This window comes from Anolis sagrei, chromosome 1 (assembly GCF_037176765.1).
Source record: "Anolis sagrei isolate rAnoSag1 chromosome 1, rAnoSag1.mat, whole genome shotgun sequence".
Taxonomy (NCBI): Eukaryota; Metazoa; Chordata; class Lepidosauria; order Squamata; family Dactyloidae; genus Anolis; species Anolis sagrei.
Window position 1 is genome coordinate 130865371 of NC_090021.1, and position 19374 is coordinate 130884744.

The window sequence follows — 19374 nt, forward strand, 5'->3', positions numbered from 1 at the left end:
GATTTGGAAGAGACCCAAAGGGCCATTCAGTTCAACCCCATTCTGCCATGCAGGAAGACATAATCAAAACACTCCTGGCCTCCAGATAGTCACTATCCTACCACTAGGCAGCATATTCCACTGACATGTAATGACAAACACTGGTAAAGTAAGTAAGTGAGGAAAGGAAAGACAATAAAAAAAGAAACAAATGTATACTCAGTGAGGACAGGCAAATTGGGGGGGGGGGGAGAACAGAGGGAGAGCTGGAAGGGGCAGAAAGAAGGAAACTCTTCCTTCTGAAGAAGTCATACATAAAAATTCACAATGTGCAATTTTATAACAGCTACGAACAGGAAAATAAAAGTTGCACATAGTGTCAGTTTATAACTCATGAAGCTATCTGAATGTAATTGATGGTTCAGTTACAAAGCAAATGATCAGTTAAGCGAAAGCATTCTGTTTGTTCCAAGATGTAAACAAATGCTAGTAAATAGGGAACATGATACAAAGGATATATATAATAGGGTTTGTAAATCTCCCTTCACTTAGTGTTGGTAGTAGAATTGGTGGAAATGTTTCTTACACCTTATAAACTTGGCACTGGGCCAAAAAGTTAGTATCAGAAATGTACATAGGAAGCATTGCCACAATGAACATCTGGATTCCCATCAACTGAATGTTTAACAGAATTTCTGAAAACTAACAAAAACTGATAAACCAAAATATTTGCAATACCTTTCCCCACAATAAAAATACTGATAATATTTGCAGTCAGTGAGTCAGTAGTTTACAGTATGCTTTAGAATAATGTTCCCCAATCTATTAAAATGTTGACTTGGATTTGGTGTCCATTATTCAACCCAAAAGTGCAGGGTGTGTTGTAAATGAATATATCAAACTTTTACTTTTTCTCAATCTTCAAGAACAGTGTTCTACTACAATGCATTTTGCATTTTATCAGCTTCTTCTGAAAGGGGCTACAGGGTAAACCAATTTTCAAAATATGCCACCCCAAGTATGCAAACCAAATTTCATTGCTGTATTTCAGATGAAACAACATAGACTGTTAAACAGTTTTTTTTAAAAAAAAAACCCTGAAGACTTCACTTTGCTCTGTTGATAATATTTAATAAATTTACATATTGCTTTAGTGCCTGAAATATGTCCAACCTGCATTTTTCAAATTAAACTAAAAGAAGGCAATTTAGCTGGGGGGAAATTTAAGGAGGACTGAACCGGAAACTTTCATAGTTCTCTTGAAGACTACACTACATACTCATTATCAAACTAAGATCATTTATATTATTACCAGAACACAGACACAAGCACATCCAGTGAGTCAAATACTTACTTCATCCATTTTCATACAGGTACCAAAATCTGCAAGCTTCAGATGTCCATATTTATCCAAAAGCATGTTGTCAGGTTTCACATCTCGGTGTATCATGCCCATGGAATGAATTGCATCAAGGGCAAGGACAACTTCAGCAGTGTAAAATTTGGCCCACTTCTCAGGCACATCATAATTGCTCATGAGGTTGACGAGATCTCCACCTGGCATGTATTCCATTACCATGTATAGGTATCGGTCATCTTGAAAGGCACTAAAAAGCTGCACCCAAAAGGATGGAAAGTTGTAAAAGACATTTTAAAAAACAGATTAATGTTCATTACCACTCCCCCCTCCCTTTCACATACACGCATATTAAATTATTGCAGAATTTAGGCACTCTTTTCCCTCATGCCCTTTAAGAATACTTTTGGTATGGTAAAATAATTATTGAAAATCTCTATAAGTTTCAAAAAGCTCAATTTACCAACATTCGGCCAAAGAAATAAACTTCTTAAATGCCACTAAACATTTTGGCAGGAAGAACAGTCAAGAAATGAGGAAAACTTTCTCTGACTGAAGCAGCCCCGCTGGGATGAAACTATCACCATTCACAAGTAGGTAAAATGAGAATACTCTTGAGACAATATTCTCCAAGAACAAATGATATTTTCAGAATATTCTCAAAAGGATTATACGATAACAATTTGTCCTGATGTGGGAATCCCAACTAAAAACAAACATCATTTTTTAAAAGTAAAAATAAGTAAACAATCTTTTTTTTAAGTACTGGTATCAATAATAGAAAACCTTCAATGCCACCACCAGAGACTTTTCTATGCAGAGCAAGTCACTTCCTGCCTGTGGATCTAGACAAAGACAGCTTGGAAAACTGTCTCTGCTGCAGAGCCCACAGCCTGCCTGGAATATATTTAATGAAATCTAAAGAGAAAATTCCCAGATATTTTCCCTCTAAAAATACCCGAGGATATTTGCCAAAAAAGCTTAATCTTGAAAATTTTCCTATTCCAGAAACATCGTAGTCTATGGCTAATGCTATATTTGTAGCTGATACAGAATTTCTGATGCCCTATTCCTTCTGGGCACTGGCTTTATGTGGCAGACTCAACAGCAAATGTACATAGGAGGAGGGGAAATTTTGCCAACCATCTCCTTTGAGTTTATTTTCCAATAGCCTCCAATAATATAATAATAACAATATAAAATATTTTCCTGGTTGAATGGGCTACTACTAATATGAGGTAGTTTCTAGATGGACTAGGCTCCAGAGTGACCTCTGCTCTCTGAAGCTCTAAAAGAAAATATTTACAAACTGCATGCACTGAATTGTTGCCAGACTTATTATATACAAACAAATGGAAACTGAAGGAATGTGGCTTTGTTTTCAAAAGAAACTATGATATTTCTGTACAACAGTCTGCTGCTGGATCTATTCCTTTTGAAAAGTATTTATTTTTCTGAACACTTCTTGAGATGTGGAAGTATATACTAAATATTCTGGGGTACTACAATAGCAGGACTATCATGCAAGGATTCTGTTTAATATAACACTACTCACATACCCCGAAATTAGAGTGGTTGTGGATAGGATTCTGCGGGGGGGGGGGGGGGGTTGATTTTAAATGGAATTTTAATTGCATTTATTAAATTTTAACTATAAATCCACACAGTACTGTTTAATTTTTGTACTCACTTCGTTTTAAAATGTGACCACATTGTGTGTTTATTAGCTGCCTCGAGTCCCCGCCATGGGGAGAAAGGCAGGATATGAATAAAGTAAATAAATAAATAACAGCAAAACAGGAATGGAACTGTGAAACTACAACCCTCTTTTTTTTAAACTGTGTCATTATCAGTGCCTATTTTTCCAGTTTAAACAATGATAAACAAGTCACTAGGTAACAGTACAACTTTTTATACATGTTTCTAATGAAGAACAGCACCCTGCTACAATGTTATAATGAAAGTCATCCTCAAAAATTAAACACTTGCATTTGAATATTTATAAAGGAAGGCAAACATACACTTTAAAGTAGCTATGGGGGAATTTATTAATATAAAGATACCGGATAGGTTTTACTGAGATATTAAGTCCAGACTGAGTGGTGTCGGAAGTCATGCATGTTTAAAGTCAGGTGACTACATCTGAAAGAAACATATACATTGCAACTTCATCTTAAGGTGAAGCCCCCCTCAGAGACAAAATAATAAAATTAGATAAACACTATTGCTTGATATTTTCAATAGTCAATTTAAAATTCACATCTGATGAATGTTATACAGGTACACTGTCCTTACCTGAACTACCCATGGACTGTTGGCGAAGGCCATAATATCTCTCTCCTCCCAGAAAAAGGCTGAGTCTGATCTTTTGAGCATTTCAAATTTACTAAGAAGTTTCATAGCGTAAGCTTTCTGTGTTACTTTATGACGAACCTGCCAAGAAAGAAACAATTTGATAAGTTTTTCCCCCTTAATCAATATCTTTATAAAAGGATTTAATTAAGTCTTGGGTATTTTTTATCTTTGAAACTCAGTCAAGAATAACACAGAAGTCTAACTCTACTTTCATCAATAATAGATGTCACCACATAAGTACTGCCAATAAACAAATAAAGACACATAATGTAGTTTAAAACATGAACAGTAATGAGGAATATATAATCAGTTAAAAGAGCATTAACATCCATTTTAAAAGCATGCATATTAAAAGCAATGAATTCATAATTCAAAAGATTTGGACAGGCCTACTGGAAGAGAGAGTTCTTGTATGCTGTATTAAGGCACCATTCACAATGACCATTTAATTCAATATGATGCTAAATTCAAACCGCCAAAGCCAGACAACTCCCTCAAAAGCACGTGAAATAAGTACTTAATGTGTTTTAGTGCTCTGTTGTTTGTATCATCACCATGTGGGACTCAAACTGATTCCAGGATTTCCTATGTAATCATCTGCACAGCAAAACCTCTTTTTTCACTATAAGATTGAAACTGCATTAAACAGTGGGTGTAGATGGGGCCTCAGACAGCTACTCAGCTGTCAAAGCTTTTCTGTATTTTTGAGAAATAGGCTTAGAAACTCAAATTCAAGCGAAAAATCATGTTCTAACAAAGGAAATGTTTCAACAATGGTTTTCACTGATTGGCAAGAAAATCCAAACCACAGTTAGAAATCTAGGCCTTATCTCAGTGATACTCAAACTGGTGGTCCTCTGCAAGTTTCCAGGAAAAAAAGAAAGGATTATACCCAATAGGCAGAAGTATGGTATCTACCCCAGGCACTTTAGAGGGGAAAAAATTGCCAGACCCTTCCACATCTGATTCTTTAAGAAGCACTGCCTTATCATTTATCCAAACATCAATTGCCTCTCACATCATTAATTTTTACCCATAAATTATTTATTAATTTCTAAAAATGCATTCTCAAACAATACTGGAAGTAATTCAAAGCCCATAAAGGATCAAAACACACATAAATACACTCTCTCACACACACATACACACATTAATAACAAGGCAGGAGTCACTAATTGCAAACGATTGGAAAACACAAGTATTTATTTATTTATTTACCATTTTATATACCGCCTTTCTCAGCCCGAAGGTGACTCAAGTAACCAATGATAGCACAAAAACTGTAGAATGTACCAAGATTTCACAACCTAATTAGCCTTTTTCTTCTAAACTTGTGTCTCCTAACAAATTGAAAAGGTTTCCTCAAACTCATGTCATTGGGTTGCATTCAGGTTTACAAATGTGCAGGTGTCCTCTCTTCTCTCTCCAGTGAAAGTATAAAGGAAAGCTACTTTGTTGAACCGAGAACCATGACAGCACTAAAACTGTAGAGTGAGCCAAGATGTGCAAAAATCTAATTTGAATACTTCTTTTAAGCAAAGGCACAACACTTATTTTAGAAAGGAATTTTAGTTCTTAGTTCAATCCAGCAGCCTTCCTTGATGCTTTCACTGAAGAAGAGACGGCAGAGAAGTCCACATCTTCAGTTACACCATACTTATATCTGAATCTAACCTCCTGGCACAAGTCTTTCTGTTATTTCTTTCTGTTAATAGTTCATCAAAAAGATGAACTTTGTAATGAGTCCTAAGTTCTTGAAGTGCTTTAAAAGATAAAACAGCACTGATATGTGAAAGTTATTACACTAACTTTAAAATAGCTTGCAAATCTTCTTGCATTCCAGTGCCATCTGTGACAATGAAGACAGATTTAGAGCACCGCGTCCTCAATGTTGCAAAAGGATAAAACATGAGAAATGGAGCAGTCATCTATCTTTTTACAAAATAGAGCCAGTATATAAAAATAAGTAGCAGACATTAATTTTATCAGGGACTGGATCCAAAAGCAAACTTAAGATCAAGAATCTGCTACATTACGGTCATGGAGGGAAGCTCATCAGCAATATGCTATAATCCATGTAAGTTTTATTAAAAGATATTATTTCTTTGTATTTTTTTTTTAAATATTGTAACCTTACTTTCCGGATATCCCTTATACAGCGTGTTCACACTTGGAGGGAAATGGAATGAGGATGCTTATTCACTTCCGCTGGCTTCCCGCTACACAACAGTGATACCAATTTCTCCCACGAAAATTCCCCGCGAAAGTTACATGCGTTTTAACCTTACTTTCTGGACAACCCTTGCATTTATGCCTTTCTGATCTTCTGAGGTATACCTCCCATAATACCTCATCATGAGCCATTTGGACATTACCAAGTTGCCTATGCTGCAGAATCAAGCAACAGCTTCCCAGCTATCTACTGCAGGCATTATATTTATTTTAAAATGTTACAGCCTCCCTTTCTATATTGTAACTATAGCAACTGACAGGTTTTACAAGCTGACGATACTGTAATTTTTATGGATCATTATGGCACTTTAAAAAAAGAAGAAACAAGGCATTTCATTGGTTACTCGTCAATGGTTTGGTTATGATGCTGACTTAATTGGTGTGGAACTTATTTAAAGACCTCTGAATGAAGGCTGTACAGCACTGATGACTTATTGCCGCCTTTTGATATAGGCACATGAGCAAGAGGAAAAATTTGCAACAGACCTGATGCTATGCTCCAAAATTGGTCCAGGCATACCCTCCTGTCATGTTTCCTCCAGTAAAAAGTGATGTAAGAACTATTAAAAATTAGCTCTTGGTCTGGCGTGCTGTCACATTATATCTCATTTACTGAGAGTGTCCCCAACACACAGAGCACCCATCTCAAAAGAAATATCCTGCATCATAAGACCTAAGATTTGTTCCTGTCTGTTCGCATACACAGTATTCGAATCCTAAAATTAGGGGGAAAATGTTCAGAATCAGGCAGGCAAAAGTACCGAGACCTCAAGGTTCATATACAGTCTCTTCAAAACTATATTGCTCTCTACAGTTCTCTTTCATAAGAGTCTACTTTCAAAGGAACTCAAGCCTTTTCTAACTTCTAACACTGTACTCAAATAGTACAGTGCAATCAAGCTGACTCAAGGCTTAACTGTCTTCTAACTTCTAAAACTGGCCTGTATGCTAACAGACTCATGCCTTAACTGTCATTCCTCAACTGTCATCATGTTTAAAAATGCATTTTAAACAGTCATGTGATCTACAGCCCCTCCCATGGCCTTAATTATATAGAGCTAAGGAAACTGCAAACCAAAGAAGACATACACTTCAGGAAATAAAATGACACATTATAAACAGACAAACCATTAAATAGAGGAGGCTTGAGAAGATTGCTATCTCCAACACTCGGTCCTCCAGCGCAATTCCATGGCCAACTTCTGCCAGAGGTTCACCACAGATATTTTGGAGGAAGTTGACCATAGTCACATTATAATATTTAGAGATTCCTACAGAAACCATATTAATCAAATCTGTGAATAATCAAATATGCAAAAGTGAAACTCTTGGGGAAAACCAAGAGTCCCTAATAGTTTAAAAATATGTGCTTCACTAAATATTCCCTGAACCTTGATGAGATGGTTGCTTGATTTGGTATATTGAAAAATCAACATTAATACAATCTCATGGTGGCAGTTTGGTAGGCTCTAAAATTTTGCTAAGGCATTAGGATGTTAGTAGCCAGGAGTGTGGGATTAGTTGCCCCCAGTTCAAAATATTATTCTAGCCTGAACTCATCAGATAAAAATGGGTTGCTTATTTGTAACTGTTATTTGAAAAGTCATCTGTGAACTCACACATACACACAACACCTGTATGTACTATGCACTCTACCATTTTAGAACTTTATAGTACTGAATGACCATTTTACTGCTTCTAGGATGCACATTTAACCTTGTTTCCTGTTCAGTCTTCAAGGATGAAGCAGAAGCCCCAGAATAAAGGAAATACAGGACATACCAGCAGGGTCAATAGTGGACTGAATGAATTCACAGAAGACAACTCATAGGACCACAGGCATTTTATTTTTATTTTTTTGCAATATGTGCTTCTTATGGTCTCTGTGACTCATGCAGAGGGAAGATGTTTTATCAGAGGAGAAGTGTCATGCAAACAGCAACCTCGGAGTTCCCTATGTAAAGTCCTTGTGTTCTTCAGTCCTGGAATCCAATGTATAATACCTACTGAAGACTGCTGGTTAGAAACAGGGTGTTGTTCTGGAGACATAAGGAAAAGGAATGCTCTTGAGGAATGTCAAAGAGGCAACTGATGCTCTCAAAAGCCCCCAAAAGCAGCCTCATTTAAAAAAAATCGAGCCATTGGTTATTATTAACGATTTAAGAATTTCCCAAAATGAAGCAAAAGTATCCAACACACATACACACAATAAAAAATAAAAACAAATGCAGATTGTAACAGTAAGAATATCAGAACAAAGAGAACATAAAACGTAAACATTTTTATCTGATGAGTTCAGGCTAGAATAATATTTTGAACTGGGGGCAACTAATCCCACACTTCTGGCTACTAACATCCTAATGCCTTAGCATCCTAATGTCCTAGCTTTCTGACCTCGAGGAAAAGTGATAATTTTAGGAAGCCAAAACTTGCATGCAAAAATATATTCTGTTACATGGCAACAGCAGCTGGACAAAGATTATTAAAAATCTGTATTTAAAAAGAGAAAATTGACAAGTTGCTTATCTGCAACTAAGTCTTTAAATGGTAATTAGTGAACTTACAGGCTAGAACTCTTATTTAAGCATTTTGGAAGAAACCCCACTCACTCCAAGCACACTAGAAGTTCTCCACCTAAACTCATAGTTCCCTGAATCTAAGCAGTAGACAAAGATCTAAAGCAGTAGCCAAGGTTATAAGGACAGGAAATACATGATGAGAGGAGTTTACAAACGACCACATGACGAACTACAGTGACAGACAGGCAACCTTCCTCCTTCTTTGTGGTTTCCGTAAATCACACAAATGGGAGATTAGCAAATTACTATCCATAGGAGGAGGGTGTGTCATGCCACACAGGAAAAGAGCACAATCCTCCCAATGTGTGCTCTGCTTGAGATCTCATGACTGGTAAAAGTGAGAGATAAGCGTCAAAGTCTATGACTGGGCAGCAGCTTTATAGATGTCAGTCAGAGGGACCCCACTCAAGAAATCGGCTGATGCTACCAATGTCAATTTGCTGTTTGTCTGCAAATTAATAAGCCAGACAAATGTCTGCTGCAACACATTTTGAAATACACTGCGGTGAGACAGGAAGTCCTTTCCTGGCAGCTTAGTAACAGGAAAAGGCCTTTGTGCCTTCCTGAAAGATGCATTCCATGTGGACAGTTTTGGAAATTGTTTGGAAAGCATAGTGGGTCCAGAATGCTATGGCCAGAATGTCAATCAGGATCAGTTATGGGGACAATATAACTCCCCTTGTTCAACAGCTGTGCTGACCACTGGTCCATTTCTATGCACAATTCAAATCGCAAATTTTATCTCTGAGCCAAATTAGGAAAAGGTGGCATACATCCCGTATAGACTACTGCAACACTCTCTACGTGGGGTTGCCTTTGAAGACTGTCCGGAAGCTTCAAATGGTCCAATGCTCGGCAGCCAGGTTATTAACAGGAGCGGCACTCAGGGAGCACACAACTCCTCTGTTGCGCCAGCTCCACTAGCTGCCAGTTTGCTACCGGGCACAATTCAAAGTGCTGGCTTTAGCCTATAAAGCCCTAAACGGTTCTGGCCCAACTTACCTGTCCGAACGGATCTCCTCCTATGAACCAGCTAGGACATTAAGATCATCTGGGGAGGCCCTACTCTCGGTCCTGCCTGCATGACAAGTACAGTTGGCGGGGACGAGAGACAGGGCCTTCTCAGTGGTGCCCCCCCCCCCCCCGGCTGTGGAATGCCCTTCCTACAGAAATTAGATCGCATTGGAAATGCCAAAGGACAGCTGACAAATAACAGCGACAAGCCCTTGTCCGAAAAGGAAGTCAGGGTTTAGGAGAAAAGGAAAAGGCTGGGCTACTGCTAAAATGTGACAGCTCTAGAAGGCTCTGAATGATACATTGCTCAGTTATCACATTTGTGTGAGCCCTAATGACAAAAAAGAAAGAACTTCAATTAAATCAGAGACATTTAAGAGAAGTTAAATTTTCAGAGTATGCAAAAATTTAGCAGCGTCTCATAAATCCTTACCAACTGTACTTCACCAAATGCACCTCTTCCGATCACTTTAACAACTTCATAATCTTCTGCTTTCATCTGGAGACCACGGATCTTTCCGACCTCTTTCTCATCTGAACAGTTGTAGAGAAGGTCATTATAATTTACAAGAGCAGTGGAGTACAAACACTAACAATGTTTTGTTGTCTAGGCTTTCAAATAAGTTAACATTTTACAAAGATATAACTTTTTAATCTCTTCTTACAAAAAGCACAATCAAGAACAGTCTACAATGACCACTTGTACTACATATTTTTTTCCCTCTGTATTATTTGCATACTACAATTCAGTTAAATTTGACAGCGTAACAAAACTATTTTAATTAGAAAACCAGGGCTACAATTCTATGCAAGCTTAATTCCTTATTTTAATGTTACAGTTTACAATGGTTAGGATTCAGTGGTGTATTTCAGGAGAATCACACTTCTTCCAGTAAAATTGGCAACACACACGCAAGCGCCTCAAATACTGAACAAGTGGTTCTCAGCCTGTGGGTTCCCAGGTGTTTTGGCCTATAACTCTCAGAAATCCCAGCCAGTTTACCAGCTGTTGGGATGTCTGGGAGTTGAAAGACAAAACATCTGGGGACCCACAGGTTGAGAACCACTGCTCTAAACATCTGTTCCACAAGAATAGAAAACACAAGGACAGATTTTGTTGCCAGAGAGGGATACAAAGAGAGGGGAAGAAAGTCCTAATTCATCTGGCATTGGGACAGGGAAGAACAACCACTAAATACCAATGCACATCAGAGTACAGAAATATGTTGGCCAACAGAAAAAAGCAAACTGACCATGAATCAAAACACACCCACAAAAGGGAACAAAATATCAAGTCTGAACATTCCCCAGTGAAGCAAACTAGCAAAACAAAAATAAAACCTACATGGAGCTTCTTTGGAATATCATTAGACTCTTGCTGATTCACTGAATTAGTAAACAGATTTGGCCAGCAGAGCTCCTAATAAAATGGTGCCTCGGCAGAAATGTAACTTTGGCGTTTTGAATTATTAGGTTGTTTGGTTGAAGAGTTGCTCAAGATGCAATGCTCCAAATGTGGCATATAAAAATAAAATAATCATCTTGGCTTTTGATCTTCTAGCTAAGTACTAGACACAAAGCCTAAGGTTTTGGTAAAATACCGTATATACTTGAATACAAGCCGAGTTTTTCAGCCCATTTTAGGGGGCTTATATTCGGGTGAAGGGAAAAAAGCATAGGAAAAAAGGCTCTGAGGTCGACTGGTGGAGTCCCTGGTCTTGTTTTTGCCTCTACAGCTTTCTCCTCTGCTGTATCCGTTGTGGAGGCCTCCTTTCGGAAAACGTTACCGTACTCGTGGCAAGACGAGCAGGGAGGTAAACACATGCTGTTGTTTTCTCCCCACTCACCATGCGCACACCCTCTGGAGCCTCCTTTCCTGTTCATCTTGCCACACACGGGTCTCTGTTTCTCCTCTCACCACGTGCACGGAGATCAGAGAAGAGGTGAGAAACAGAAACGTGCATGCAGCAAAACAAGCAGGGAGTTAGGTGCGCATCTCAGTTTCTCCCCCACTCGTCGCACGCGCAACCTGTCTGTTCTCCACACCGGGGGGGGGGGGGAGAAACGGAGGCATGTACCTACCTCCCTGCATGTGCACAGCAAGACATGCAGGGAGGGAGGTGCATGCCTTCATTTCTCCTCCACTTGCCACGTGTGTAGCTTCTCTGCTCTCCACACACACGGTAAGACAAGCAGGAAGGGAGATGCACCCCTTCTTTTCTCCCCTATTCGCCCCGCGCGCAGCCTGTCCGCAAGCTGGGTTGCTGTGCGGAGTGTGCATACACTGCGAGTGGAAGAGAAATTGAGGTGTGAGCCTCCCTTCTTGCCCACCTTGCCACACACTGTTTCTCCTTCTCTCACTAGAAAGGGAAGGTGGAAGATGGCCTTATCAATCATTGACATTGAGGCTAGATGGCCATTGACAGGGTTGCTTTGATTTTGCTTTCCCTGCTTCAAGGCAGAATGAAGCAGGTTGGAATAGATGGCCCAAGGGGTCTCTTCCAACTTTATTATTATCACTCATTCATATTGAGGCTAGATGGCCATTGACAGGGTTGCTTTGATTGTGCTATCCCTGCTTGAAGACAGAATGAAGCAGGTTGAAACAAGATGCCCAAGGAGTCTCTTCGAACTCTATTTATTATTACTAATCATTGATATTGAGTCTAGATGGCCATCTGACAGGGGTGCTTTGATTGTGCTTTCCCTGCATGAAGGCAGAATGAAGGGGGTTGGACTAGATGGCCTTTAGAGATTCCTTCCAACTTTAGGATTCTATGAAAGGAGTCTCAATCGACCACAAGCTGAACCCGAGCCAAAAGTGTGTGATGCTGCAGCTGAAAAGGCTGTGTCAATGGGAGAAGCCTGAGAGAAGGCAAAAGGGAGCTGATATGACCCTTTGCCTCAACTGTTTTTAAAATTGTTTTTAATGATAATTATTTAATGCAACTGTTTATTTTAACTTATGTACAATGTTTATATTGTCTTTTGTTAAAAAAATTTAATGGTTTTTTTTGTTTATATAGGCACTGAATATTTGCCTGTTACTATATTGGAAGCCATACTGAGTCCCCATAGGGAGATAGGGCAGGGCACAAATAAATAATAATAATAATAATAATAATAATAATAATAATAATAAAGTTATTGTTCATACCATATTGTTTTTGTTGTCCCTCCTTTTCCACTTACAGGACTAGTTTACTGTTTTTCTTTGAAATATTGTTAAATTCAAAAACATTTAACCTACTGATGCCTCAATTAATGTAATTTTATTGGTATCTATTATTATTTTGAAATTTACCAGTAGCAGCTGCATTTCCCACCCTCGGCCTATACTCAAGTCAATATGTTTTCTGCGTTTTTTGTGGTAAAATTAGGTGCCTCGGCTTATATTTGGGTCGGCTTATACTCGAGTATATACGGTAATTAAAATAGTTTACTACTTTTTACAGGTTTCACTGTAGTTTTCATTGTCAATGAATGAAACAAAACATACCCAGTTTTAGAGATCAGGGTGAAGTCTATTGAAATGGGTAAATAAAAACAAGAGTAACTTCATTTATGGACACGTAGGCACACAAGGGAAACTTACATCTGTTTAAGAAGTTGTCAATGTTCTTGTTCTTCCTCAGTGCTGGATAATCCAGATCAAGAACTAAAGAGTTCAAACTATCCTAGAAAAAATATTTTAAATAAAAGATTAGTTGCAATTATACTTCGCATAAATCACTTCCCCCAATCTGCCACTTCTTGAATGGATATGGCTTCATTCAAGACTAAGCAAGCTAAAAACAGAAGAGTACATAAAAAAGAAATATATGTCTAATCTGTATTCTAATCTTTTTTTATCTTTTCTCTCACATCTTTTAAATTACAATACAACTCCCATTTCAATGGGACTGGTACTTGTAGTTTCACTTGTACACATCCAACAAAATATGCCCTTTCTAGGCATTTTCAAGTTCCTCCTGCATGTTTCTATAGTACCCTTGAACTTTGAAGATCCTTCATTTCAATAGGGTTTTCCATTATCTATGCTTTTCCATAACATAAAGTGTGGAAATATATTTCACACATTTACAGAGGGGTCATATTGTGTGTGTGTGTGTGTGTGTGTGAATGCAATATAAATAGCAGTTACAAATTCATTTTTACACACCATTTAAAAACAAACTGAAAAATGAGGCACCTAAATCCCCCACACACTTGATACTGCAATTCTCTATAACAATGACAACTGATTTCCTTCTCATCCTTCCTGAACCCACTTTTGGATGGTTTCTAAATATCCTGGACAGGTTTTAAGGGAGACAGGGGGAAAGGGGAAGGACAGGGAAATTGATTCCACAGATGGATGCAGTTCAATTTTTAAAAAGGATACTGTCAGATACATTGTTTGGAAGATTCACAATGGGACTTTCTCCTAGTGATTAAATCAGTTGTATTTTTTATGTTTCTCTCTTATTTTTTCAAGGGAAAGGTTACAATTTGCTAGTTTTTGTTGGCAGGGATTGGGGAGTATGGATGGGAATATTTCACGGGGTTATTTTTGTAATTTATTCCTTTGTTTTTTTTATTGTAGTATCTGTGTTTGATTATTTTTTATTTTTAATCTGTTGTTAAAATATAATAAAAATTAAGAAAATAAAAGACTAATCCTAAGACTTCTGCATCCTACTACATTCTAGCCCACACCGACAACTGCGTAAATGTGCTCTATATTCTGAGGCCAGGATAGCACTTTGTAATGGTGGTGTATATCCATAAGAGATCAAGTTTTTAAAAAATCAGTTAGTCTTAAAGGTGCTGCTATATTCCTTTATTCCCTTTCCTTCCCCATTACTATGTGGCAAGAGGCTAACACAGCTACATCTTTGAAAACTACTCCTAATACACGCGTTTGCTAATAATGCAGGCAGCAACCAGCCAGGCTTTGAAGCTGCAAGGCCATTAAATGCTAATCAAGGTGGCCAATTGCAACATTCACACCTGCCTCAAGCAGACAAGAGTTCTTTCTCCAACCCAGGACATTTCACGGGTATATAAACCCCACTTGCCTAGTATATAAACAGACCCCCCCCCAACCTATGAGGATCCCTGCCATAGATGTGGGCAAAACATCAGGAGAGAATGCTTCTGGAATATGGCCATACAGTCTGGAAAACTTACAGCAACCCAATAATGAAACAATTCATAAATGGGAGGAAATCATTTTGCCAGTAAGTGCAATAAAGACGACACACTTTTGGGTTTATAACATCAGTTTCATAATTCAATTATCACAGGGACAGAAAGTGAGGTGAAATCTTCTGAACAGGGGCACAGACAGCAAAACAAACACAATGGGGGTGTTAACCTTTCTCTATGCTATCCAAAGCATAGGGAAATGGGAGAGCTGTAGTTACACTGGAAAAAAAATGCATTATTAAAGCGTTTATATCCTCTTGAAGTGGGGGAGGGGGGGAGTCCCTATAGCATGTAAGTTTTCAAAATACATATTTCAACATATGTAGAAAAATGTTATTTTAACCTACTGGCCATTCTATAAATTTCAAACTCTTGAGGTTGACATAGTAAATAGGTTTGCATGATACATGATGCAAACAAAAGTGGAATGCTGCAACACATCTAACTGTTGAAAGAGGACTTTGCCATAGTCATCTGTTGTCCTTCCTGTTTCTAAGTTAGTTAAAAGATTCACAGTGGGGAGGCCTTTAAAATATGCAGACTAGTAAATGTTGTTACTGTAAAAATGCTGATTAAAGTTGGGTGATTGGAAAAGAATATGCAATATCTGTTATGTTTCATCTATTCTTGCTGCTGCAAGGCTGTTTCTCTTTCTCTACATTTCCACTCTGGTTTGAAACTGGGTTTTGCAACTTTTGATTGAGATTTCTGTTTTATAATGTTTTTATATCTATGATTTGGTTTTATGATTATGTATTGTATTTTGCACATTGGGTTTTATGCGATCTATATTTTATTGCTGCAAACCACTTTTTGGCAAAGAAAGTGGGCTATAAAATAGACATATCAACAAATGAATTATATTTACTTTGCACATTAAAAATGTAGTGCTGAAATCGAAAACAGATGCACCCAAATCTTGTAACATTTTAGGATTTTGCACATGACTTCAGCCTACTGTTTCTCATCCTGTGAGTCCCAACATATAATGGGTCATAAAGAGTGATGTTTTTTTATTTTCTGATGTAATGGGATAAGGCAGGGCTTTAAAAATAAGTAAATTCAGAGATACTTTTCTTAAAAACATTTGAGAAGCCCAGCTTAAAACCACACAACGACTGTTGAGTGATTCCTAAAAGTATCACCATCCTAATCCTGAGTATATTTATTTACGTATATCCCACTAGTTTCACTGGATTGTATCTCCATATTAACATGTTTAAACTCACTGCCCGAGGTCACAGATTTCACCAGGCAATTTGCAAGTAAAGGTTTTCAAGTTATGGCCTACTTTTCTACTACAATTATGAACCTTGATAAATGTTTGAGGGTTAAGAGATTATACAGTACAACAGCCCATCCATACTAAAGATAAGTAATCTAGTAAGAATATAACTAAGTTACATAGATTTTTAGAAAAACATTGCAAGCAGGAAATATGTTATTAAAGTGATTTCACTGTTCATTTCCTCTTTCCCTTTTTTGTAGAAGTTTAAAGCCAACCCAAACTAAAAATAGCATTATCTTGCAAAACAAATCCAAAGATATTCCAAACACAGCCCAATAGCGCATATGGGCATTGAATAATGAAAAAGCTTGGGGCTTTTTTCCTCACTACAATTTCTTGAACTAGACTATACCACTCTTTGGTCTTCATGCAATTCCATTAGGATTTTTTTTTCAGGCTTATATACCAGTGCAAATGATTTGATCCAGTTTTTCGATTCTTCAACATCAATATAACAGTACTAATGAATGTCCGAGTACAGCACAACTCAACACCAAGAAACCTCGCAGGTAAGTTTCGAAATCCTCAGTCTTTCAGGTGACTCTCTTCGGGTTTACCTTGTACAATTTGAAGATGACTTGTCTAGTCATGGAAAGATTGCAACAGAATGATCACATTTAAAAAGGATGAGAGTTAAAGTGACTGTACCTCACACCATGTTAATATGTTTACAAAAATGTCATAATCTTCTGGGGTATATTGTAGTTAAGCTTAATTTATAATAACAAATGGGGAAAAGAAAAAGGGTGAAGCGTATTTTGCTGTTTCTTTGAGACCAAGAACACTGAAGGATTTATGCGGTTTGACACCACTTTAGTTGATGGCTTAATGCTATGGAATCCTGGGACTTGTAGCTTCGAGAGGCACTAATGCTCTTTGGCTATGGTTGAAGACCTTGTAAAACTATAGCTCCTGTGATTCCATAGCATTGAGCCATGGCTGTCAGGGTGATGTCAAATAGCATTAATTCTACAGTGCAGTGCACCTTAACTGATTTATTTTAGTATGGGTTTTCATTGATATCAATCCACTTATTTGGTGTATCGTAAAATATCACTGGAAACTGCTGGTTTGAGAGGTTTTTTTTAAATGACTCTGAAAAAGACAAACTTGTTAACTTATTTAAAATTAAGATTCTTGCATAGGGCTAAAAGTCCAATGAAGATTTCATTTTAATCATGTATGAGAACAGAAATATTTTTAGTTCTTTAAATTTCTTTTTTTTTTTACTTCCCACACTTCATCTGCTACACTTTTTTCTTCTTACAGCGTCATAAATCTGTCTATTTGCACTGCAGTCACGAAGACTGGGTTATCTAACTTAATCTGTTCTGTGCAGATGCCAATATTTTATGCATTCCTTAGTTGGAATTAATTTCTGAGACAGCTTACTGACAGAAAATCAGTTAAGAAAAAAATCCCCAAAGAAAACCATTACCAGTATCCAAAATTGTAAAATGAGTTACATAAACTATATGATAGATTCAATATAAGGAAACGCTGTGCTATTTAAGGAGAGTTGGTCTTCCAGTTATTTCAAGAACCTCAAGAGATGAGAGGAAGGTCATTCGTCTCTCCTGTTCTTGTAACACACATCTCATGAAGTGCTCTGGAGTGCAACGGAGCAGACTTCATGAGAGGTGTGTTATCAGACTCATGAGGTTTTGCGGGGTGGGGAGAAGGGCAAGGAATAAACTATTTCATCTCGTCCTTTCCAAAAGAGATTATGCCAAAGCAATTTTAATCACTTGCTATTCGTTTTGAGTTAAAACCCCACAGGTTAATTAAACCACCTCTTCTGAGAACATATTTGAAAGTACAGGCAATCGAGTTACAAACATCCAACTTACATATGACTCATGGTTAAGAACAAGAGTGAGACAACAGGAAGTGAGAGAAATCTACCCCTTGGAAGGGAAATTCACTCCTATCATGGGGAAAAGGTGTCTCCACTGAAGATTTTTCACCAATCCTTGTTTCCACAACAAGCCCAATTTTCCAAAATTCAATTCTCACAGGGACCGAAAGTGAGGTGAAATCTTCTGAACAGTGGCACAGACAACAAAACAAACACCACAGGAGTGTTACCCTTCCTTATGCTGTCCAAAGCTTGCATGAATACATGCAGATATAGAGAGAGAGATAGATAGATAGATAGATAGACAGACAGACAGACACACACACACACACACACACACATATGAATGGACAGCTGACTGGCGTTACACTGAAAAAATGTACCTGTTCCAATTTGCAAAAAAATTCAACTTCAGAACAAATCTACAGAATCTATCTTGTTCGTAACTACAGCACTGCTTGTACTTTCTAACTTTGATTTCAAGGTTTCCACCATGACTTGGAAGTTTATTCCTGACTGTAGAAGGCGAATAATAGTAAAGAACAGGATCCTGCAAACATCACAGCACACTTCAAAGCACTACTATCCAAACTTAAATCCTGTGGGTGAGTCCTTGTAGTTTAGTGAGGCCCAGGACCTCTTAGTCTGAGAATTTGAAAGGTTCCTCCAAAACTGCATAAATTTTTTTTTGTCGTGTCAGGAGCAACTTGAGAAACTGCAAGTCATTTCTGTTGTGAGAGAATTGGCTATCTGCAAGGACATTGCCCAGGGGCCACCTGGATGATTTGATATTTTATCATCCTTGTGGGAGGCTTCTCGATAGAGGGAGCTCATCCGCCTCTCCCCGGATTTGAACCTGTGACCTGTCGGTCTTCAGTCCTGCCAGCACAGGGGTTTAACCCACTGCGCCACCGGGGTCTCCTGGTGCAGTACACAAGATGAAGCAGAGAGAAAATGCAACTAAGAACATGGGTAGAGTTCATTTGGAAGTTGCATCCTGAGATTCAAAAAGAGGCAGCCATATGATTTAAAATGGGATAGCAGCACTTTAACAGCGTAGTGTGATAATCTCTCAGTTTCTTCCACCATTTAATTTGGCTTAATTTAAATGTGGCTCCAACAGAGATCTTCTGATGCCAACGTCTAAAAACTTTCTGCATGCATCCACATATGTTTTGAAAAGGTTAAATGTACATCAAACATTAGGAAAAGAATTGCAGAGCTTATGGTCTGTATACAATTTTCCTTATAAGCTAACTAATAAACAGGAGGTAAAAACAGGTGCACTCCATCACCATTAGGCCAGCATCAATGTCTTTTTTTGAACCCGAACAGCCAGATCACATGGTAAGATTACTACTTGCTCTCACTCTTGATCTTCTCCCTAGACCAGTGGTTCCCAACCTTTTCTTGACCAGGGACCACTTGACCGGGGACCACTCTCCAACGTTAGTAGCAAAAGGATTATGAATCAGTTTTGGGTCAACTTTAGATTCAGTTTGGTTATTTAGGGTATTGATTC

General features: G+C 38.0%; 1 protein-coding gene across 4 annotated transcripts in view; it reads right to left on the minus strand.

Annotated features, from left to right (window-relative positions):
• ROCK2 (Rho associated coiled-coil containing protein kinase 2) overlaps positions 1–19374 on the minus strand; it is a 102899-nt gene that overhangs the window by 56531 nt on the left and 26994 nt on the right. For all 4 annotated transcript variants that reach the window (XM_067468619.1, XM_067468616.1, XM_060787553.2 and 1 more), the window contains exons 2-5: positions 13112–13193; positions 9950–10050; positions 3632–3769; positions 1334–1594 (exon numbers count right to left, since the gene is read on the minus strand). In XM_067468619.1, the coding sequence (XP_067324720.1) occupies positions 1334–1594; positions 3632–3769; positions 9950–10050; positions 13112–13193 (582 nt within the window). The remainder of the gene's footprint in view (positions 1–1333; positions 1595–3631; positions 3770–9949; positions 10051–13111; positions 13194–19374) is intronic.